This window comes from Suhomyces tanzawaensis, assembly GCF_001661415.1.
Source record: "Suhomyces tanzawaensis NRRL Y-17324 unplaced genomic scaffold CANTAscaffold_3, whole genome shotgun sequence".
Lineage (NCBI taxonomy): Eukaryota > Fungi > Ascomycota > Pichiomycetes > Serinales > Debaryomycetaceae > Suhomyces > Suhomyces tanzawaensis.
This window is the reverse complement of record NW_017963638.1, coordinates 1,755,574-1,776,642: the sequence shown is the minus strand read 5'-3', so window position 1 is coordinate 1,776,642 and position 21,069 is coordinate 1,755,574. Positions and strand designations below refer to the sequence as shown.

The 21,069-nt window shown below is 44.5% G+C and overlaps 12 protein-coding genes across 12 annotated transcripts; 8 read left to right on the top strand and 4 right to left on the bottom strand.

Annotated features, from left to right (window-relative positions):
• Positions 1 to 159: 159 nt before the first annotated feature.
• Positions 160 to 1,491, top strand: ASR1 (Asr1p; the record flags this gene model as incomplete). Its single annotated transcript, XM_020211633.1, has 1 exon — positions 160 to 1,491. One exon carries the CDS (start codon positions 160 to 162, stop codon positions 1,489 to 1,491), a length of 1,332 nt encoding a protein of 443 aa, XP_020065532.1.
• A 313-nt stretch (positions 1,492 to 1,804) lies between these two features.
• CANTADRAFT_65398 (uncharacterized protein) lies at positions 1,805 to 3,679 on the bottom strand (the record flags this gene model as incomplete). The annotated part of the gene is made up of 1 exon (XM_020210914.1): positions 1,805 to 3,679. One exon carries the CDS (start codon positions 3,677 to 3,679, stop codon positions 1,805 to 1,807), a length of 1,875 nt encoding a protein of 624 aa, XP_020065531.1.
• Positions 3,680 to 4,609: 930 nt separating this feature from the next.
• MNN2 (Mnn2p) lies at positions 4,610 to 6,399 on the top strand. Its single transcript, XM_020211224.1, has one exon. It carries the CDS (start codon positions 4,819 to 4,821, stop codon positions 6,340 to 6,342), a length of 1,524 nt encoding a protein of 507 aa, XP_020065530.1. The 5' UTR covers positions 4,610 to 4,818; the 3' UTR covers positions 6,343 to 6,399.
• A 738-nt stretch (positions 6,400 to 7,137) lies between these two features.
• Positions 7,138 to 8,052, top strand: NIT3 (putative hydrolase; the record flags this gene model as incomplete). The annotated part of the gene is made up of 1 exon (XM_020209744.1): positions 7,138 to 8,052. One exon carries the CDS (start codon positions 7,138 to 7,140, stop codon positions 8,050 to 8,052), a length of 915 nt encoding a protein of 304 aa, XP_020065529.1.
• A 171-nt stretch (positions 8,053 to 8,223) lies between these two features.
• On the bottom strand, positions 8,224 to 9,213 carry CANTADRAFT_21632 (uncharacterized protein; the record flags this gene model as incomplete). Its single annotated transcript, XM_020206721.1, has 1 exon — positions 8,224 to 9,213. The coding sequence occupies one exon, from the start codon at positions 9,211 to 9,213 to the stop codon at positions 8,224 to 8,226; it is 990 nt and encodes a 329-aa protein (XP_020065528.1).
• A 120-nt stretch (positions 9,214 to 9,333) lies between these two features.
• On the bottom strand, positions 9,334 to 10,055 carry CANTADRAFT_339475 (phosphoglycerate mutase; the record flags this gene model as incomplete). The annotated part of the gene is made up of 1 exon (XM_020208558.1): positions 9,334 to 10,055. The coding sequence occupies exon 1, from the start codon at positions 10,000 to 10,002 to the stop codon at positions 9,334 to 9,336; it is 669 nt and encodes a 222-aa protein (XP_020065527.1). The 5' UTR covers positions 10,003 to 10,055.
• Positions 10,056 to 10,630: 575 nt separating this feature from the next.
• CANTADRAFT_49848 (3-methyl-2-oxobutanoate hydroxymethyltransferase) lies at positions 10,631 to 11,551 on the bottom strand (the record flags this gene model as incomplete). The annotated part of the gene is made up of 1 exon (XM_020209761.1): positions 10,631 to 11,551. One exon carries the CDS (start codon positions 11,549 to 11,551, stop codon positions 10,631 to 10,633), a length of 921 nt encoding a protein of 306 aa, XP_020065526.1.
• A 1,252-nt stretch (positions 11,552 to 12,803) lies between these two features.
• GLO1 (lactoylglutathione lyase) lies at positions 12,804 to 13,754 on the top strand (the record flags this gene model as incomplete). Its single annotated transcript, XM_020206720.1, has 1 exon — positions 12,804 to 13,754. The coding sequence occupies one exon, from the start codon at positions 12,804 to 12,806 to the stop codon at positions 13,752 to 13,754; it is 951 nt and encodes a 316-aa protein (XP_020065525.1).
• A 651-nt stretch (positions 13,755 to 14,405) lies between these two features.
• Positions 14,406 to 14,959, top strand: TTR1 (dithiol glutaredoxin; the record flags this gene model as incomplete). Its single annotated transcript, XM_020211222.1, has 2 exons — positions 14,406 to 14,477; positions 14,688 to 14,959. 2 exons carry the CDS (start codon positions 14,406 to 14,408, stop codon positions 14,928 to 14,930), a joined length of 315 nt encoding a protein of 104 aa, XP_020065524.1. The 3' UTR covers positions 14,931 to 14,959.
• A 782-nt stretch (positions 14,960 to 15,741) lies between these two features.
• MFALPHA (mating pheromone alpha) lies at positions 15,742 to 16,461 on the top strand (the record flags this gene model as incomplete). The annotated part of the gene is made up of 1 exon (XM_020206140.1): positions 15,742 to 16,461. One exon carries the CDS (start codon positions 15,742 to 15,744, stop codon positions 16,459 to 16,461), a length of 720 nt encoding a protein of 239 aa, XP_020065523.1.
• Positions 16,462 to 16,922: 461 nt separating this feature from the next.
• On the top strand, positions 16,923 to 19,376 carry GCN20 (putative AAA family ATPase). The gene has a single exon (XM_020207610.1). The coding sequence runs from the start codon at positions 17,042 to 17,044 to the stop codon at positions 19,298 to 19,300; it is 2,259 nt and encodes a 752-aa protein (XP_020065522.1). The 5' UTR covers positions 16,923 to 17,041; the 3' UTR covers positions 19,301 to 19,376.
• A 118-nt stretch (positions 19,377 to 19,494) lies between these two features.
• Positions 19,495 to 21,033, top strand: CANTADRAFT_25982 (N-acetylphosphatidylethanolamine-hydrolyzing phospholipase D). The gene has a single exon (XM_020207609.1). It carries the CDS (start codon positions 19,511 to 19,513, stop codon positions 20,807 to 20,809), a length of 1,299 nt encoding a protein of 432 aa, XP_020065521.1. The 5' UTR covers positions 19,495 to 19,510; the 3' UTR covers positions 20,810 to 21,033.
• The last annotated feature ends 36 nt before the right edge of the window (positions 21,034 to 21,069 follow it).

Here is a 21,069-nt window from a genome sequence, read left to right as displayed (position 1 = left end):
AAGCAAGAATGTGTGGCGGTGTTTCAAGTAGTGGATCTCTGGAGAATCGTGGCGGTGAAAGGTTGCTCATGATCTAGAATATTTAAGGGACCAATTCCCCTCCAGGTTATGGTTCTCATCATCAGTCAATTACACAATTAACTAGATTTAACTAACAACATGGGATTAACAGACAAAATTCAAAGCAAGCTCGGTGGTGGTAAGACCGAAGAATACGACCAAAAGGCCGGAAAGGCCATTGGTGGTAAGGACGGACTTTCCAGCGAAATCCAAAAGCAATACAAGGATGGTAAGATCTCTAAGGAAGAGGCCATCAAGCAAAGTGATGCCTTGGACAAGAAGGGAGGCCAATACGTTGGTCGTGACAACTTGAGTGGTGGAGACCAAGGTATCGGCTCCAGATTCGGTGGTGGTTCCTCCCACAGCAAGGAAGCAGGCGCTGCTGGTGTTGGTGCCACTGGTGCTGCTGGCGCTGGTGCTGCTGGTGCTTCAGGTAAGCACGGAGACTCCACTTACGGTACCACTGGAACTGACTCCTATGGTTCCTCTGGCACTGCTGGTGGTGCTTACGGCTCCTCTGGCAAGGATGCCTATGGTTCCACTGGAACTGACTCTTACGGTGCTGGCAAGACCTCGCACAGTGCTTCCCACGGTACTTCCCACGGTACTTCCCACGGCTCCCACAGTACCTCTCACGGTTCCCACAGCACTTCTGGTACTGACACTTATGGCTCTTCTGGTAAGGACGCCTATGGTGCTGGAAAGGATGCTTACAGCTCGAACCAAGGTCATGGCAAGGAAGCTGCCTTAGGTGCCGGTGCTGTCGGTGCCGGTGCTGCTGCCTATGGCGCTTCTGGCCACAACCAGAGCCACGGATCCACTGGCCACAACCAATACGGTTCTTCTGGTACTGACAGCACTTCTGGTGTTTCAGGCACCAAGGGCTACAATGACACTACTTCCTCTGGATACCAATCTGGTACTCACGGAACTACTGGCACTCACGGTACTACTGGCACTCACGGTACTACTGGCACTCACGGTACTACTGGTACTCACGGTACTACTGGTTCTTACGGTACCACTGGCACCCATGACAGCACCCACGGTTCTCATGGTTCCCACGGTACTCACGGTACTACCCATGGTACTACTGGTACCCATGGAGCTTCCCACGGTTCTACACACACTTCATCCGGTTACGACAACTCTACTTCTGGCGTTTCTGGTACCAAGGGTTACGGCGACAGCACCTCTTCTCACGGCCACTCCAGTGGTAACGACACCACTGGCGCTGGTGTTGGTGCTGGTTTAGGTTCCGCCACCCATGGCTCTCACGGCAGTCATGGCCACGACTCCAAGAGTGGATTCTCTACTGGTAACGACAAGTTAGATGCCAAGATCTCCAAGTTGGACCCACAAGTCCAAGAAAAGGCTAAGGAAGCATTCCACCAAGGTTACAATGATGCCAAGGGTGCTTTCAGAAGCTGAACGAGTGATGATTATATATGTTAATAAATACTGTTTGAGATAAGAAAGCATGTAGACACTAATATGTTAAGTATGATCTGGAATGAAATGGTTCTATTAGATCAGTTTATTTGAACACATTGCCCATGGTTAGTAGTCAAAACCACTAGTGAGAACAGAACAATTCGGCTGGCAATATCCTTGTAGGCCTTTAGAATTTTGCTTGCCATAGATCCATCCTTCAGTTCTTTGAATATCAAATTCGTATTATTCCAAGAAGAATCTTCGACTGTACTTTCAATTAATATTTAATTATTCACACTATGCATGATTCCTAACTTGAGCAGCTGCATTGCAACATAGCGTAATCTTCACCCATATCACCTTGCAAAATCCATCTATCTTCTAACTCCTTCAAATCAGTTCCCCATTTACTTCTGTCGTACGGGTTGGAGCTCATTTTTTCCAACTTCTTCAAGTATGTCAAGTCTTGGCCTGCACTGTCTTCGGTATGCTTGATAACTTGGTCAAGAATCCAGTTGCGAGGCAAAAATAATGGGTTATATAACTTGCTTTCAGTTCTCGAGTGAGTTGGATCAATATTTCTCGACTCCTTCACATATCTTCTGAAGATCCCAAGCCAGCTTGTAATCTCCTCTATTAAATCATTCTTGTCATACCTGGAAGGGGCGTCCTCATTAAATACTGGAAGTAGAATAGTCTCTGCTATGTCTGTGGCGTTAAAGCGCGATTCATCCTCGATTTCGGTTTCTTGTAAGACCAAAAAGAATTTGTTGAAGTCACATTGTACCTTGTAAAGCATATCGAGCATTGGTGCAATTAACTCACTATTGGCTTTGTCGGGGTCGCTTTCATCAATAAGCTTATGTGAAAGTCCCAACCTTGAGAAGAAAGTTTCCACATACTTCTTCGTAAATGTATACTTATAGATTTCTCCACCAACTTCAATTACCGTTGTAGCCCTGGAGATGATTTCATCTTCCCATTCCTCTTTAAAATTACCCTTTATGAAGTCTTCATCATCGAGTAATCTAGCTCCGCCAATTAACTCGGCCAAGTCCTCGCCAAGCCTAGTCAAATTCCACCAAATGGAAGTGGGTGTGTTTTTGTAGCCATATCTCAATTGGTGATCCTCAGAATTCGGAGTGTAATTTGGATCGTATTTATCCATGATAGAGAATGGACCGAAATCCAAGGAAAGACCAAGGATGGATGTATTATCAGTATTCAAGACACCATTCAAGAATCCATAACATTGCCAAATCGCAGTAGTAGTAGCATTTCTGACAATCGTCTCATAGTAGAAATTGTCGTACTTGGTCAATTCGTTTATACCAGAAGAGTCTTTCAAAAAGTCCTTCTTTTCCAGGATTTCTTTCCAGTGTTGGAATTGCTTGCCATCGATAGTGAATAGTTCGTCAATGACATAGTCTGCCAACTTGCGGATACCATCTCTGTCGCCTCTCCACCTGTAGAGGTCGAAACTGCCTAATCTGATCCACAGCTCAGCAAATCTGGACACGATGGCACATTTTTCGGCAGCGTGTCTCTGGGCATAGGTCTGAGGGAGATAAGTCAATGACAAGGCACGGGTAGAGGGTATTCCTATCGCATTCAAGTGTTCTGAGATAATATATTCTCTGATGGAAGATCTGAGCACAGCTTTCCCGTCAGCAAATCTGGAGAAAGGGGTCATTCCCGATCCCTTCAACTGTACTTCGTACTTATTACGATTGGCCAACGCAGGGACTCTCACACCTTGATTGGTGGGTTTTTCAAGTTCAAAGAGGTTGACCACTCGCCCATCACCCAATTGGCCTGCAAACTGGCCAAACTGCCATCCAGCGTATGCCTGAGCGTACGGAAAAGGGTATCCTTTGTCTTCAAAGTCTGACTCTGCGTAGACCTCACCACTGACCACCTTCTGGTACCTTGGATCTGCCACCTGTTCGGGGTCCAAACCTAAGCTCTCAAGCGCATTGTCGTTGGATGTAAGGTACCTGTACTCCTTTCTGACCTCAGGCAACGACCACGAGAAACTGCCGCTGATCAACACTCTGGGCTTATGAATGATGTTGTCCTCGTTTTTGGCAGCGATATCCTGGGATGGGATTCTGAAGTCCGGATCGAGCTTGCGTGTGAACGTCAATTGCTTCGGGACCTCCCATAACTTGGTTGTGTGAACCATTCTTACGATGATCCGATGAGTCTTCATAATGGCTAAAATCAAATTGTGCTGTCGCACCATATAAGCAGTAGAGCTGTGTGCAGCGCACAATAGTCATAGCAAGGGTACGATCCAGAAGTGGAATGACGTGCACACATAGCAAGCGGGAGTAAGTTGGCGAGGATGGCCCCGGTGCTGGAGCTCGTGTTACGAAGATAATGCTGGTGGTGTAGAAATGCCAACTGGGGATGAGTTATGGTTGAAAAGGGAATAGAAATATGCAATAAGGGGAATGTGCAAGCTGGAGAGGGGGTGGACCGTGATCCGGAGAATCTTGTAGTGGAATTAGATAATATTAACGAATTGTTTTCAGTTGAACGAATTATGGATGGTGGTGATTAATGAGACACCAAGTAGTGCCTACTGTCGCTGTCCTGTAGCCATTCCGAGCAGAAATCCGGACAATTCAGCCTCCTTTGCACCCAATATTCAAATTTAATATTGTAGTTTGTTAATGATGTTGGCCTTTCTCAAGCATACTGTGCAATAGCAAACAACAACATTAAACGCATTTCAGTTATGGGTGAAAGTAGGTATTTACGGGCTGAGAATTTTGAGGAGTTTTCTACTTAAAGTTACCGCATTGTTGTGGAGGTAGAGCAGGTATGAAAAGCGCAATGCTTACTTTAATAACTTCGATTTGTAATATAACCCGATTTATATCAGAAACGCCAAATAGTGTGAAAATATTTTACTTTGTCTCTACATACATAGACTTCACCATGAGGTTTTAGATGCTTTAGCAGTGATATTGCAGGTCCAGAATACCAATATAGTCCGCTTGATTTTGATCCGGTCACGTGTATATTGATCAACGCGATCGCGTATGTAAATCCACCACTGCATTTACACCAACCACATCCATGAGTATCATAAGGGCTATTAAGCGGGACAAGCTCAAGTTCCTAATCGGAGTGTTCGCAGCTCTTGTAACCGTTCATTTCCTCTTTGCCAACTACAGAGATGGGAGCATCTCAACTCCTGGCGGAGAAGGTTCACTGAAAAGTAATACCGGCTCAAGCTCAGGGTCCCTGAAGGAAGCAGGTGCTAGCGGTGAAGTTCTCAAGTCCATCCGTGACTACACCGTGTTTTTCAATGGAATGGAAGACTATGCGATCAAATCTGGTTCTATTAAGGGCAAATACATCCAGGAGAAAGATGGTCAAGCCAAGGAAGTGTTTTCAGGCGACGAAAGCTTTTTGTTCTCCAAGGAATATTTGGCTGGTAGGTTGGACATCAGTGATGCACTTTTCGAGGAACTCAAAGACTCTCATACCAAGTATGTTGATAGCCACATTAACAAGCTTATCGAAAATTACGGGGTCGATACTTTCGGAAACGTGTTGAAATCGGACCCCGAATGGAGCAACTACCAGGGAAGCTCTGGTTACGTTATGATCGGTGGTGGCAAATACAGTTGGTTGTCCTACTTGGTTATTAAGCAGATCAGAAAGACTGGCGCCAAGCTTCCAATTGAGTTATTTATCGCGTCGCAAGACGAGTACGAGAAAGATTTCTGTGAAACTTTGTTGCCAAAGTTGAACGCAAGATGTAATGTTTTCGATGGCAAGTTGGCAAAAGAGTTAAACGAGAAGTTTGGAATCGGTGGCTACCAATACAAGATGCTTGCACTTTTGAGCTCAAAGTTTGAAAACGTGTTGTATATTGACTCTGATAACTTTCCAACCACCGATATCGATTACTTGTTCGATTCTAAAACGTACACCGAGACCAACTTGGTGATCTGGCCGGACGCATGGGCAAGAACAACCAATCCAAAGTTCTATGAAATTGCCGGAATCGATGTGAAAGAAAAGAAGATCAGATACAACAATTACGATCGCAAGCAGGCCGAAAAAGCTGGAGCTATGGGTCCTAGGCCGCTTAGTCAATATACATTCAAGGAGTCCGCTTTCCATACATTCGAAGGCACTTTGCCAGATCCTGCTTCGGAAACAGGCATGCTTATGATCAACAAAACATCACACTTGAAGACCTTGCTTTTATGCTTATACTATAACGTGTTTGGTCCAGACTACTATTATCCATTATTCACTCAGGGGTCAGCTGGTGAAGGTGACAAGGAAACTTTTATTGGAGCTGCACATGTGATGGGTGAACCTTGGTTCCAAACGCTTAAACAATTCTCGTGGGTGGGTTACTTCAAGGAAAATGAAGGAGGATTTACCTCAAAGTCATTAGGTCATTTTGACCCAGATCAATCCAAATTTAATACTGAACAAGAGGAAGAGATTGATTTAATTTTCATGCATTTGTCGTACCCCAAGTATTACCCCGACTGGTTATGGAACAACCATGAGCTTGTCTACGAGAAAAGCGGTAACCACATCAGAATGTACGAGTCAATGTACGAAAATGTGGGATACGACTTTGATCTTAGGGTGATGCAGCTTTTCACCCAAGCATTGTGTCCTAACTACTACGATAGCGATGGCAATGCTATCGATGGCTCTGACGCCACCAAGTCTGAATACATGTTCAAGTACTTGAAATATATTGAACAGGATGACAAGAAGTATACTCAGTGGTGTACTGATCTTTTCATACCCCACTTGAAGTGGTTGAAGGAAACGACAAAGTACAAGGAGAACATGAGTTTATAGAATCCTAGGAAATAATACGTGTCGGAATCTACATTTATTAGTCATAAGTGTATGTTTTTCAGGTGGCTATATTTTCCCCAAATTTCCTGCTTGGGGGTAACACTAGAGCGCCATAGAATATGCAGCAGCTAAACTACAGTCCTGGTATTCAGCTGTTATTTTATAAGTTTTGATCTTAATTGTGCGTTTATTTTTCAACACATTTCGTGTGATAGTTCATTGCTTACATAAAAGCGTGATTTATGTTCGTAGGCAACGTCAATTTTGTTCAATTCAGGGACATCTTGAAGACAGTGTTCAATGTTTATTCAAAGCGTGTTGCGTTCTGAATGGGGACAACTTCCTGGAGAACGAATATTCTCATTATATTTTGCAAATGTCTAGTGGAAAATCATTTGCTAAATAATTTGCACAAAAATGTAAGAGAACAGATAGTACCCAATCTTTCTTACGGTGTCACAATTTGGCTTATTCTTAATTCACAGCTTTTAATCCGATACACTTGTATTCTATCAAGTGCAACCCAGGCACACTATACTACCACATATTCATCAAAGATAAAACCAAATAATATGAATATTAACACTGAGGCTAAAATTCAATCCAACCCACGGCAACTTCCATTCTACTTACTACGTTCAACATCACGACAATTCCAAAGCCATCGCTCCAAATATCTCCGGGTCTGGTACCCCAACATATCTCCACAGTTATGCGCCAGAGACCCGCGCACGACCGGCTCACCTAATTTGGGCGGCTATGATAGTGGCCCCCAAAAGCCATTTACCACCAATTATGAGTTCTCCCGTGTTGAAAAGTCCATTATCCAAGAGCTTGAGGATTGCCCTCATCCAATTGAAGGCTGGAGCCGACAAAGCAGCCAATCTTGCCAAAGTATCCAAGTATATCGATGACGCTGTGGCTGGATCAAAGACCAAGTTGGATTTGGTGATGTTGCCAGAGTGCTTCAACTCGCCATATGCTGTTGACCAGTTCCGCAACTATGCCGAGCTCATTCCCCAAGGTGAGACTACCAACGCATTGGCTTCGTTGGCTCGCAAGCACAAGATTTTCATCGTGGGAGGCTCCATTCCTGAATTGGACCCTAGCCTCGATAACAAGATCTTCAACACCTCGTTGACGTTTTCGCCAGAGGGTGAAATTATCGCCAAGCACAGAAAGACTCACTTGTTTGACATCGATATTCCCAACGGAATCACCTTCAAAGAGCTGGTGACTTTGACTGGTGGTGACAAGGCCACCGTCTTTAAGTTGGGTGAGTTCGGCAATGTCGGATTGGGAATCTGTTACGACATCAGATTTCCAGAATTGGCCTCTATCGCTTCCAGAAGTCCTTACAATTCTTTTGCCATGTTCTACCCAGGAGCATTCAACACCACCACCGGTCCTTTGCACTGGCACCTCTTGGCCAGATCGAGAGCCGTCGACAATGAGCTTTTCACAGTGTTGTGCAGCCCTGCCAGAGACGTCGAAGGTGGCGGGTATCAAGCATACGGGCACTCTTTGGTCGCTGATCCACTTGGAAACATTATCGCTGAGGCAGGCGAAGGTGAAGAAATCTTATACGCAGAGTTAGACAAGGACTTGTTGCCAAAGGCCAGAGAGGGGATTCCGGTTCATTACCAGAGAAGATTCGATGTTTATGGCGATTTTGTGGGTGAAGGTAGGGCCAAGGTTTCCGACTTGTAAGCTGTTTCTGCACTATGTATATTCGTTTGTATATTTGAAAGTTTGCAAACTTCAGAAATCAACCAACACGATAAGGCTGGCCAGGATCACCAAAGATTCAGCTTTGACAAATATTTTAATAAACTCTAGTCGGTATTAGCTTGTACTATAATCGTTATATACACGGTCTATCTATAGTTCATCTTCCTTTCTCTCCACAAACTCAACCACCAAGTCAACAAACTCCTTGGGTTTTTCACTGATCACCCAATGCCCCGATTTCACATCTCTAATTTCAAAGTCTGGAAAGTATTTACCGATTTCCGGGATGATTTCATCAGGCACATAATTGGACTCTGTACCCCTGATGAACATGACAGGACCCTGTGACCATCTACTGACATTTGAATCGAAAGGCCAACTGGAAATTTTGCCCTTGACTATAGCTTCTCCCACAATATCCAAGGGAATTTTGGAAGTAATGACATCGTTCTTCTTGCCTCTATTGAGATTAGTCAATAGGAACTGTCTGACAGGTAAGGAAGGCTCCACTTTGGCTAATTGGGCATCCACGTCTTTTATGTTGGTATATTTGTACTTTTCGAGCGACAACCTCAACTGATTGACGTACTTAATAAACCCAGAATTGGAGCCTGAGCTGGAGCTCAAGTCCACGGGTGCATTATCCACTGGAATCAACATTTTTGGCAAGTCTGGTTGGCGCAAAGCAAGTGCCATGATAGTTTTGGCACCCATGGAATGCCCTATCAAAATTGGTTTTTGAGCGAAGTCGGACTCTATGATGAATCGTTCGACATCTGCTGATAATGCTGGGTAGTCAAGTCTCTGGTTGTGGGGTGATTGTCCGAAATTCCTCAAATCAAGGCAGAACACATTTCTGTCGAGCTTGGATGCCAATTCTTTTGCCACTGTTCTGGAATTAGTCTTGGAACCGAAAAGTCCGTGCAAGATTAAGATTGGGGACTTTTTAGACCCAGCCTCCGAATCAGCAAGATGTGTATCGTATGCCAAAGGAACTGTTTCTATGGAACCATCTGTAGAAAGAGCATCTCCCAAGTAGGAAGGGTCGGATGAAAAGTTTCTGAATGGGCCGAAGCTAGCTACAGGGTGCTTGCGCACAAGCGGGGCCCTGAAGGGACGGAGGAAAGCTACCCGTGACATGTTGGGGTTGCTGAACAGGAGCAATATGAACCTGAAAAGTATAGTCTGTGCTTATGTAATAGCTTATAAATAATATTCTTACTAGGCATTATATCTCATTCTATGGTTCTAATCTCTATATTATCTAATCTCTTGGTCCTTCACTTCGAAGTGCCCGCCTAAGTGCTCCGTGCTTCCGAAGTCCTGGATCCAACCTTCGCCTGTCCCTTTATGCACATCGATCACTGTGATTGAGGTGTTGAACGGGAACTTCAACTTCTCTTCATTCACCCTGGATTTGAATCCTTTCTCTCTATATAAGTAGTTTGCCCACATGCTTATAACACCACCATGTGTACACAAGACTATATTGGTGCTGTCGTTGTTCTTTGCCACCACCTTGAGCCACTCTGACTCCACTCTTTCCCTGAACTCCTTGGGCTGTTCGCCCATGTTTCTGTAGTTATCCCCGTACTTCTCCTTTGCTTCTGTGAGGTACATGCCTTCAACTGGCCCCATGTTGCGTTCTCTGAAGTTGTAAGTGTAGGCGGTTTCTACCTCTGGATGGAACTTGGCAATTTCCGAGACTGTATTCTTGCATCTGACCAAGTCGGACGAGACGATGTCGTCAAGAGGAATGGAAGCAAACACCTTGCCCACCAAGACAGCCTGTGAAGCGCCTCGTTCGTTGATGTCAATGTCTTTGTGTCCTTGGAGAATCTTCTGGACGTTGTGGTCTGTCTGGCCATGTCTGACCACAAAGACCCGTAGCACTTTGGGGTCGGTGTTGGAGGCTACTGGAATAGTCATAGTAGTTCTCTTGCAGATCTAAGTGTTCGGTTACTTGATCTGAACTTAGCCTTTAGCACGAGATAAAGAATTAATTATATGGAGGATTGGTCCTGCGTGGGGGGAAAATATCCGAGCATGAGTATGAAGGGGAATTAAGGATTATGGAAGAAAAGCTTTGTAGAAGATGAAAGAGTACCGTGATCGAGCGAGGAGAAACATGAAAGTATACTTGGCAATACGAAGACAGGTCCATAAGAATACGGGCAATAGAAGGGGAATAAAGCTATAAAATCTCAGTTCTTGAATTTACTTTCAAGAATGAGTAACCTATTCTTCGCTACGTATTAATGGCCACGGTTTGAAGTCAATAGAATGGAATTGTCGGTATTGGAAGTAACATATAGTTTGCAGTTTTGGAAGATCTTGCCCAATTTGGGACTTTATATTTGGGAGCCCAAAGTGTTGACTAATCCACGTGGCCCAGCCACCTACACCTGAAAAGTCATAGTAGTATATTTGTCTATAATATCCGTATCCACGTGCCAGTCAGTATCTGTCGATATGCGACATCCGAGAGAGAGATAAATAACCTTTGTCTGGTTATTGAACTCAATTTAAAATTACTGGTGCCCTCTTTATTTTGGGATTACAAGTTGAGCTTTCTCAACTCGTCCATGATTCCCTTTTTGATTTTGTAGCCGTGCTCCTCGGTGGGAAATTTCTTCTCTTCCAAGTCGCTTTTGTAGGTTTTCAACCCCTCCACTCCTCGCTTGAAGAAGCCGTCGTATCCCTTGACAAACTTGGCCATGTGCGAGTCGTCAGGGTCGCACATCCCCAACATGTCTGCGATCACCAACACCTGTCCCGAGACCCCAGGACCAGCACCTATTCCGATGGTAGGCACCTGGATGTTGGCGGTGATGAACTCAGCCAAACGGTTGGGAATGCACTCCAACACAATCGCAAACACGCCAGCCTCTTGCAAGGCGCGAACCTCACGGTAGATTTGGGCAGCTGTCTCAACACTGTTGCCCTGGAGCTTAAAGCCACCCAAGGAGTTGTGTCTCTGGGGGGTCAAGCCAACGTGACCCATGATGGGAATGCCCATGCTGTTCAACTTCCTGATGGTGGGAAGGATCTCGGGGTTTCCACCCTCCACCTTGATGCCCTGGACGCCTCCTTCCTTGACCAAACGGACACAAGTATCGACTGCCTGATCGGTCAGGCGCTCGAAGGTCCCAAACGGCAAATCAGCCACCAAAAACGAGGTGGCGTTACCGCGTGCCACCGAGCGGACGTGGTAAAGAAACTCCTCGAACGGAAGCTCGTTGGTGTCCTTGTAGCCCAAGGTGGTCATGGCCAACGAGTCGCCCACGAGCGCGATGTCGATGTTGGCTTTCTCGAGCATTCTGCCGGTGATGAAGTCGTGGGCAGTGACCATGGAAATGGCCTGGTTCTGGTTGTACCTGCTGGCGATGTCGAGGAGGGTCTTACGAGGGTTGGACGCGTGGGCGGACCTCAAGCTGGGTGCCGACGAGAACGACCTGATGAATCTGACAAATGACATGGCGATGGCTGATGTGATCCACAGCGATGGCAAATGGGTGAAAATGACCCGGAGAGTGTGTTTTGGGTGGTGTTCGAGGGTTGTGACTAGAACCAGTTCGATACAGCAACAACACGGACGACGCTGGACAGAGGTGTTGGTTTCGTGGGTTCCACTTGAAAAATTTGTTCCCCAGATATTTTGTCGTACAGTATACGATGGATGCACTGGCGAGAGGGTAGCGAACGAAGCGATGTAGCAAACGGTTCGGGACGGTAGCTGGACTATTGTAGACGGAACAAAACAGGGATTCGAAGCGGAAGAACTGGGAGTGGGTATTCTGTGTTATTTATGGGTTCCACTGGTGTAGGGTCGAAACCGTTGAGAATGGGCCTCGGTGCTTCGGTTCAATCTTGCAAAAAAGGTCCGAGCATGATTTGGCGGGGCAAAAGACAATAAGATACTCTGCCAGAAAATAAGACGCTACTACATCAGGTATATCAGGTATGACTCACTACGGGCAAGTCCAGGCAATGAGTCGCTACTCGTACCGGCTCTGGCTCCTGCTGTGTCATCTCGGATGCGACGGCAATTTGCACCCAATGACCAACCCGTCACCAGAGATCGGACACTTGACAGCGGAAGACTTGCTCAGCAGTGTTATAGGAGTGATTTAGGCTATGCATATTGCAACTGCGATGGAGATTGAGTCCCTGAAAGGTGATAAGTGGTGCCATGGGCAAGGTAGGGCCAGACGCAGGAGATTAGGTCCCATAATGTTACTAAACTACTACTATTCGTACTACTGGTACTACTGGTCCTATTATGCTACCACGACGCGGCTACCACGACACTGCTTCCACGACACCGCTTCCACGACACTCTGGTTCCACCCCTCGGAATTCAGGGCTACCGTCTCCGGCACGGATGTCGGCCCTCCCGACCGTCCCTATCTCAAAGTGGCTCATTGGTGTCCACCGCCCAACTCAGTTGGCAGGGCGCGCCAGGGTGACAAATGCCAGCGCAATACTCCTCGCCAGTCCCCTGATTGCCATCAATTCTCCGCGGACCGTGCGCTTGCTGGTACCACTCGCCAACGCACCATTATTAAGCGTGTGCTTCCCCCAAACCCCAATCTTTCTGTTGGATTCCAACCGGAACTTTCGCGCAATTATATAAAGTGTCACTTTTCACTCCCAGAATGTCCCTCTCCAGATTGCGTGGACTCTTTCCTCAATTGAAAAGCCATCTCCCTCAACTACGCCCATACACCATGTTGCAAGGCCCAGTCCTCAACCACACTTGTCTCCGTGTCAAAGACCCCAAAGTCTCCATCCCTTTCTACGAAAAGCACTTTGGCTTTGTCAAACAGAAGGTCATCAATGGCGACTCCTTTTCCTTGTACATTCTTGGTATCCCTAACAGCATCGAGCCAGGCGCCAACTGGGGTGCCCAATCAGGTCTCTTGGAATTGAAGCATGATTTCGGTTCCGAGAACGACCCCAACTTCTCGGTCAACAACGGCAACGACGCCCCCCACAGAGGCTTTGGCCACATCTGTGTGTCTGTTGACAACATCGTGGAATCTGAGAAGAAGTTGTTGGCTGACGGCGTGCAATTCAAGAAGAAGTTGTCTGACGGTAGACAAAAGAACATCGCCTTCGTGTTGGACCCTGATGGATACTGGATCGAGTTGATCGAAAACGGAATCAACAAGCAAGAAGGCAAGACCGACCTGGCCACCTACAAACTCAACCACACCATGGTCAGAGTGACCGACCCTAAGAAGTCCTTGGACTTCTACAGAAACGTGTTGGGCTTCAAGTTGTTGACTACATTGAACTTCGAAGAAGCCAAGTTCTCGCTCTACTTCCTTGCTTTCGACGACTCCGAATCGTTCGTCGAAAATGTCTCCACCGACAACAGTCAACGTACCGGTATCTTGGAGTTGACCCACAACTGGGGCACAGAATCCGACCCCGAGTTCAAGGGTTATCACAACGGTAACACCACCGAGGACGGTGCCAAACGCGGCTACGGCCACATCTGTGTTTCTGTGAAGGACCCCCTGGAAATCGTGTCGAAGATCGACAGCTTTGGCTCCGAATGGATCCAAAAGTACGGCGAAGCAGGCGAGCTCGGATTCTTCAGAGACCCAGATGGGTATGAAATCGAGATTTTCCACCACGGCATCTTACCAGGAACCGAAGTTGCTTCCTTGTAGGTGCACGGAAGGTCTAGCTAGACTTATATAACGATAATAAAGAGCACGAAGTTGTCAGTGATGAAGAGAGGTCAGACTATTGAATCACGAAAGCCGTGCAATCATAGTTAACCTGCACAATTTACCCCAAGTTGTACAGCCAACTCGCCATAAGTTTGACATACACTCATAGGAGAGCAAGTTGTCGCAATTTAGTAAGCAATAGTGCTGCGTACATTTGTAATGATTGTAATTGCGTCCTGATAGCGGAGGTGTGGTCCACTATGATATCCGCAACCTCCTATACCAACCACGCCTCTATCCCCATGGGGTCCCCCCTCTACCCAAACCCACATTCATCCGACGACGGCTTTATCATTCCAAAATGCCACCTAAGCCCCATCCCTTGGTGGGGCCCTTTTATCTTTATGCTGAGTAATTGCTTACACACATGCTGACTGATGCACTCTCCAGTTGCGACCATTATGGTCGATTTGAGTAGCTAGGCAGACCCCCGTCATTCGACCTCTCCTAACAGGACTAACATTCCTCGACAGTGGCGCTGCACGTGAGCTCCTTTCATAATCCCCAATTGCCAAATATAAAAAAGCCAAAAACCCTCAACAACGTTTAATGAACTTATTATTCAGAAGAACATTTTCAGTATCAAGAATGGTTTCCCAACAAAGCACCCAAAAGATCCAAGAGTTGATCAAGTCCAAGCCAGTTTTCATTGCTTCTAAGGTATGTATTTGACGTGAGATCGGCAAGATTTGCAGGGTCGGCAATTGTTCAATGCTTCGATAGGCCATGAAGGAGACTATAATTTGTATCGAGAGGCATTGACACTTTTGACAATCTCTTGCTTGGCTTTGCAAGTCCCTGCACTGGCTTAATCCGGTATTCCAGTGATGTGGATGCAATCCATGATGATTCGACCATTACTAACCATAGACTTACTGTCCTTTCTGTACTGCCACTAAGAACACCATCAACTCCATCACTAAGGACGCCTACATCATCGAATTGGATACTTTGGAAGACGGTTCCGACTTGCAAGATGCTTTGGAAGAATTGACCGGACAAAGAACTGTTCCAAACGTCTTCATTGGTGGTCAACACATCGGTGGTAACTCCGATGTTCAAGCTTTGAAGTCTGCTGACAAGTTGGAAGACAAGATCAAGGCTGTTTTGTAATTTTAATGACAATAAACGAATAGTACTGGCACATCGTAATTTTGTAATTAGAACCGGAAACGTAGAAGTGTTGTAGATGCTTCAATGTGTTCATGTCTGTCCAAATTTAGGCAATGAACAAGCCTTATTTCGACTGTGCATACTTCGATGAACGTTGAATTTCACATCGGAGGTGTAAAGTTTACTCAATATTGATTTGGGGAAAATATCCCACTCAATAACCTAAATATCTAACCTGAAGTGAGCCCATTTATTGGGACGTCTCATATTCACTCTCTCTGCAACCCGCTGTAACAAAATAACCAACAAAATACGCCCCAGTCGTCTTGTGTCCTCATTATTCTTTACCAACCAATCCCAAATAGAAATTCCTTGTGGCTCAGTCAGCCATATCTGGTTTGCAATGGGGTATCTTCAATCAAAAAAGAGAAGCGAAGACAATCAACTGAAACATCATTATTTCCTTCTCCGTATTCCTATCGTTGATTTAACATCAAAGGGGCTTCCGGAGGTGGTTGATGTATTCTTCGTGCCCCACATATGTACCTAAATGTAGTATCGCATCTGAAAAAACTACTAAATTTGGGTGCAAAAGGAAATTTTGAGACTCTTCTTGACACAATTTGGTGTTCCTTCTGCAAGTAATTAACATTTGTAACATGCTCGTGTTATAGTGTACACTATGAGGTGGGATATTGGGTATGAAGTTGCAAATAAAAAGTATGTATAACTTTAGTATAAATACATCAAATTACCTCGAAAGTATTCGAATCACTACTACACTTCCCTGAACATCCAGACACAAACAAGAATGAGACTCTCTGACATTACTTTAGCCGCTATCATTACTGCTACCTTTTCCTCTGCAGCACCTATCGAGGCACCAACCTCTGATGAAACACCTGCTCCAACTGAACCTTCCGGTAGATTTCTTGAACAGGACATCATTTTCCCCCAACAAGCCATCAATGCCCAAACTTCCATCTCTGATGATGAGGAGCCAATTGTTGTCGAGATTAATGGACAAAAAGTAATCTTGTTAATTAATACCACCCTTACTGAAGAAGCCCTTGAGAAATCAGGCATTTCTATTGATGACTTGAATGCTCTTGCTGGTAACTCAACTGTTTCTAAAAGAGATGCCAATGCTGATGCTGATGCTAAGGGAAAGAAGTGGGGTTGGACAAGATATGGTTTCTTCGAACCAATTGAGAAGAGAGATGCTAACGCTGATGCTGATGCTAAGGGAAAGAAATGGGGATGGACCAGATATGGTTTCTTTGAGCCAATTGAAAAGAGAGATGCTAANGCTAAGGGAAAGAAATGGGGATGGACCAGATATGGTTTCTTTGAGCCAATTGAAAAGAGAGATGCTAACGCTGATGCTGATGCTAAGGGAAAGAAGTGGGGATGGACCAGATACGGTTTCTTCGAGCCAATCGAAAAGAGAGAATTTGAGGAAGTTGACGAATCCTACAAGTTTGCTTGGATCAAAAACAGATTCTATGAACCTGCTGTCGAATCCTCCTAGTCCCTTTTATGGATTATTTTTCTATACTTTCGGTGCACCGATTTTGCTTTGATATCAATATATTTTCTATTCTTTTTCATTAATGAATTGTAGCAAACTCATTAACTAACTTTGGAAGCTCATTGCTTAATAGCACTTTATTTATTTGATAGGCCAATACCACTAAAGAGCGTGTATGATGTTCACATGATAAAACTTAACCCAAACGTGCAATAACATTCTTGGAAATGATAGTGATATTTACTCAGCAAAGAACCAATACATTGAATTACTAAAATATACAGCCACGGATTGTTTCCCTCTTGGTATATCAAGATACTTCATACAAGAGGTAGTCAAGTATGTCTTAGCTAAGCTATTATTTTGCAACTTGTCTTGCTGTAAGCAGCTCACGTGATTCATACCTGCAGTACCCTTCGCATGAAAATTCTTAACCAAACTGATTCGAAGTAGGCCAGACCGTTATATTTGATAAGCTACTAACCTGCCTTGCATTGGCTAACGCATCCCTGGTGTACTTTTATTATTTGTATTTTCAAGGCACATTCAAGCAGTTAATTTGGCTCAAAAACTAAACCTAATGTCAAACATCTCCCTTCAAGTTCGTCAGGCCGTGCCTTCGATCGACCCAATTGTTGCTGATTACACTGTTGGCTATATCCAGCATGTGTCTGCCTCCACTGAAGATAGTGTGGCCTCCCAGCAGGTCAATATACCCGAAGAAATGGACTTTGTGAAAGATCTTCTTATGAATGCAGGAGGTCAACTGGATAAGATAGACAAACTCATTAGCTCATTGTCAACTACTTTAACTACAAAGCTCCAGGAAAACATGGCCAAATTGGAGCTTACGGGTGATACTTCCAAGAGACTCTTGGACATCAACGTGTTGCAACAAAACAATGCCAAGAGAGATATCAACTCGTCATTGGCTTTATTAAGTGCCAGTAATGATATCGAACATACTGGTAGAAAGATGGAAAGTAGAGTTGATAAGAAGAAGTTGGAGAAACAAGAACGTAAGATTGCTAAGAAGGTCGCAAAGAGAAACAATAAGTTTGTCCAATACGAAGCCTCCAAATTACTCAATGAAAGCAAGACTGAAGATTATGATTCCTATTTCCTTGAGATTAACCCTCTTGACTTTGGTTCTAGTGCCGGTAAGTCGAAAGATATCAAACTTGAAAACTTTGACTTATATGTCGGTGATGGTCAAAGAATTTTGAGTGAAGCCTCTTTGACTTTAGCATATGGTAGAAGATATGGTTTGGTTGGTCAAAACGGTATTGGTAAATCCACCCTTTTGAGAGCATTATCAAGAAGAGAGCTTAATGTTCCTAAGCATATTACTATTTTACATGTGGAACAAGAAATCAGAGGTGATGACACACCTGCATTACAAAGTGTGTTGGATGCCGATGTGTGGAGAAAGACATTGATCAAAGAAGAGCAAAAGATCAACGAAAGAATTACAGAAATAGAGAAATTGAGAGCAGAGTTTGAAGAAGGTTCTAGTGAGGTGAAAAAATTGGATCTTGAAAGAGAGGACTTGGATACCCATCTCCAAGAAGTCAATGAGAAATTAAACGAAATGGAATCTGATAAGGCTGAAAGTAAGGCTGCTGCCATCTTGTTTGGTTTAGGTTTCACCAAGGAAACCCAGAACTTACCAACCAAGTCCTTCTCTGGTGGTTGGAGAATGAGATTATCTTTGGCTAGAGCGTTATTCTGTGAGCCTGACTTGTTATTGCTTGATGAACCATCTAATATGTTGGATGTTCCATCCATTACCTACTTAGCAAAGTACTTGCAAACCTACGAATCTACTGTGTTAGTAGTCTCGCACGACAGAGCGTTCTTGAACGATATTGCAACGGACATCATCCACCAACACTCGGAGAGATTGGACTACTACAGGGGTGCTGATTTCGACTCTTTCTACTCTACAAGAGAAGAAAGAATCAAGAACCAACGTCGTGAATATGAAAATCAAATGGCCTACAGAAAGCATTTGCAAGAATTTATTGATAAGTTCAGATATAATGCAGCCAAGTCTTCTGAAGCTCAATCCAGAATTAAGAAGTTGGAGAAGTTGCCTCTTCTCGAAGCACCCGAAGACGACAAGGTGGTCACCTTCAAATTCCCTGATCCAGAAAAGCTCAGTCCTCCTATCTTACGATTACAAGGTGTCACTTTTGGTTATACTCCCGACAAGATTTTGCTTCGGAATGTTGATATGGATGTGCAAATGGATTCTAGAATTGCATTCTGTGGTGGTAACGGTACCGGTAAGACCACCTTATTGAAGCTTATTTTGGATCAATTCCAACCATTGGACGGTTTGATCACCAGAAACGGTAGATTAAGAATCGGTTACTTTGCCCAACATCACGTTGACTCCATGGACTTGACGACTTCTGCTGTTTCCTGGATGTCCACTGCATTCCCAGGTAAGTCTGATGAGGAATACAGACGCCATTTGGGTTCCTTTGGTATTACTGGTACTCTTGGTTTGCAAAAAATGGAGTTACTTTCTGGTGGTCAAAAGTCCAGAGTTGCATTTGCCGCCTTATGTTTAGCGCAACCACATATTTTGATTATGGATGAACCTTCCAATCACTTGGATACCCAAGGTTTAGATGCTCTTGCCAACGCATTGTGTGACTTCAAGGGTGGTATCTTGATGGTTTCGCACGATGTGACCATTATCGACAAGGTTTGTAACGAAATTTGGGTCAGTGAAGAAGGTAGTGTCAAGAGATTCCCTGGTAATATCCACGACTACAAGAAGCACATCTTGTCTATTGCCGATGCTGCTGGTGTTGTCAGAAAGCATTGATCAGCTAGTTCTTCGCATCATATAATTAGGTTAGGTTAAATAAGATACTGTACTAAATGGGAAACCCACGAACCGGTAAAGACCTCTTAACCCTGTGGTGATCGACACCGCTAACGAATCTAGGGTCAGATGTTATTACGTAATATATTACCAATGTCCCTTTGACCGCAACTTATTTTTTAGTCCCTACATTTAGGATAGCACACCATCATGGGGTTGGCACTTTCATTGAAATCGAAGTTGGGGCTCGGGCTCCTTCTTTCATACACGTCATTCGAGGTGTTTATGCAAGTTCGGACAAAGCACATAATAAGCCTGAGACGCCAGGAGGTCCAAAAATTATCGGAGTCAACAGACATATCGAAGTTCCGCTCAGCTACGGTAGCAGGCATGTTCATTAATCCCTTTGACGAATACAGACCCCAGACTGCCTTCGAGTTCATTTTGGTTCGTTTCATGGAATTTTTCGAGAGCATTTACGGGAATGAGGTGGAATTACACGATAAGGTTCCTGGAGACGAAGAGCACGGAGACGTGGAGGGCGTTCTTAAAGCATTCACTCCAAACTTGGAGTACCTCAGAAAGAATTCTCAGATATTACAGGCATGTGCCAAGTCAGGTGAGTTCAAGCAGCTCATGGAGGGTGGTTCCAAAGCTATACAGAATCAACTTTTGTTCACATGGTTGGGCCAATCGTGCTCCTTGGTTCAGGTTGCAGGGATAAACTTCTTGACCGATCCCATCATGAGTGACCACCTTATTAGTCAATCAATTGGCCCAAAAAGGTTCCTTAAGTCCCCGTTGAGCTATGATGACATCAAGTATGCTACCAACGATAAAATAGACTACGTGCTTGTGTCTCACGACCATCCAGACCATTTGGAATTGGACTTCGCTAAGCAGATAGGAAACACCACTACCTGGATTGTTCCTTTGGGACTAAAGCTGAAATTGGCAAGAAAAGGTATCTACAAGGTAATCGAAATGGACTGGTGGGATACTATCCCACTTGATGTTGCTTCTCCAGACAAGTATGAGGTAGTATGTGTACCTGCTATGCACTGGTCTGGAAGGTATGTCTTTGACTCCAATAAGTCATTGTGGTGCTCGTTCATTATAAGAAGAAACGGCGAATCGTTGGTGTACCATGCTGGAGATACCGGTTACCTGAAGGATTTGTTCAAAGTTTTGGGACACAAATATGGTCCAATCCAACTTGGCTTGTTGCCCATCGGACAGTATTGCCCTTCATGGCATCAAAAGCCACGTCATATATCTCCACAAGAGTCGCTACAAATATGTGCCGATGCATCCATAAAGTTCATGAAAGGTATCCACTGGGGCACCTTTAAGCTAAGCAGTGAGCCTATATTGGAGCCTAAGTACTTGTTAGACAAGTATGCCGAGGACAAAAATCGACACAAAGTTCCCGAATTTGGCTTGACATATTTGTTCAACCTTAAGGAGGGAACTGAAGAAGAGTTACATGTGCATACCAACGAGAATTAGCGTTGTTCGGTTTTGGCTTTGGCAACGCACTTGGCAAAATTATATCAATGCAATAATCTTGACTTGCACGATAATTTACTTCAGAGGATATAGATTACATAGAATAAAGGAATACTACGGACGGTTTAGCAAACACTACGACTTATTCGAAGATGTAGTGCAAGTTTGTTCAAGTCTGGCAATATAGCACGAAAGCTTTGATTCTTGCTAAATTCACTACTGAGAAGCATCAACTAATAGCATGTATTAGACCTATTTAC

Coding starts and splice junctions, on each gene's coding strand:
- MNN2 (XM_020211224.1), top strand. CDS start 4,819: ATGGAAGACTATGCGATCAAATCTGGTTCTATTAAGGGCAAATACATC.
- GCN20 (XM_020207610.1), top strand. CDS start 17,042: ATGTCAAACATCTCCCTTCAAGTTCGTCAGGCCGTGCCTTCGATCGAC.
- CANTADRAFT_25982 (XM_020207609.1), top strand. CDS start 19,511: ATGGGGTTGGCACTTTCATTGAAATCGAAGTTGGGGCTCGGGCTCCTT.